We start from the raw sequence: 861 nt of genomic DNA, 5'->3' as shown, positions 1-861 counted from the left end.
ATTTGACCAGCTCACTCGAATCCTCCAAGGTGCCGTATAAGACTACAACTACACCCTCGTCCACGGCGCTGCTGCGAAAATGTCATCGGTTATCTCCCACTTCCCCTCGGTCTCGCAGGCCCCCTAACCATCGACGGCCAAAACTATTTCATCCCCATGGCGACAACGGAAGGCGTCCTGGTCGCCAGCACAAGCCGTGGCTGCAAGGCCATCAACGCCGGCGGCGGCGCCATTACCGTCGTCACCGGCGACGGCATGACCCGCGGCCCATGCATCGCGTTCCCAACCCTCGCCCGCGCCGGTGCCGCCAAAGTCTGGTTAGACTCCGAAGAAGGTCAGAGCGTGATGAAAAACGCCTTCAACTCCACCAGCCGTTTCGCGCGCCTCCAGTCCATGAAAACGGCCCTGGCTGGCACGAATCTCTACATCCGCTTCAAAACCACCACGGGCGACGCGATGGGCATGAACATGATCTCCAAGGGCGTCGAGAAGGCGCTACATGTCATGTCCACGGAGGCCGGGTTCGAGGACATGGATACCATCTCCGTGTCCGGGAACTACTGCACGGACAAAAAGCCAGCTGCGATCAATTGGATCGACGGGCGTGGGAAGGCTGTTGTTGCTGAGGCGATTATACCGGGCGACGTAGTGCGGAGCGTGCTGAAAAGCGACGTTGACGCGCTTGTTGAGCTGAATATCAGCAAGAATCTCGTCGGGAGTGCGATGGCGGGCAGCATTGGCGGGTTCAACGCGCATGCGTCGAATATCGTCACGGCCCTCTTCCTCGCGACGGGTCAGGATCCCGCACCGAATGTCGAGAGTAGTAACTGTATCACCATGATGAAGAAGTTAGTTCTTGTG

General features: G+C 58.7%; 1 protein-coding gene across 1 annotated transcript; it reads left to right on the top strand.

The window, feature by feature from the left end:
* Positions 1-156: 156 nt before the first annotated feature.
* HCAG_04488 (hypothetical protein) lies at positions 157-824 on the top strand (the record flags this gene model as incomplete). Its single annotated transcript, XM_001540598.1, has 2 exons — positions 157-718; positions 799-824. The coding sequence occupies 2 exons, from the start codon at positions 157-159 to the stop codon at positions 822-824; spliced, it is 588 nt and encodes a 195-aa protein (XP_001540648.1).
* Positions 825-861: the final 37 nt, after the last annotated feature.

Source organism: Histoplasma capsulatum, genomic scaffold (assembly GCF_000149585.1).
Source record: "Histoplasma capsulatum NAm1 scaffold_4 genomic scaffold, whole genome shotgun sequence".
NCBI lineage: Eukaryota > Fungi > Ascomycota > Eurotiomycetes > Onygenales > Ajellomycetaceae > Histoplasma > Histoplasma mississippiense.
The sequence above is the reverse complement of the archived record's forward strand: the minus strand, read 5'-3'. Positions and strand labels throughout refer to the sequence as shown.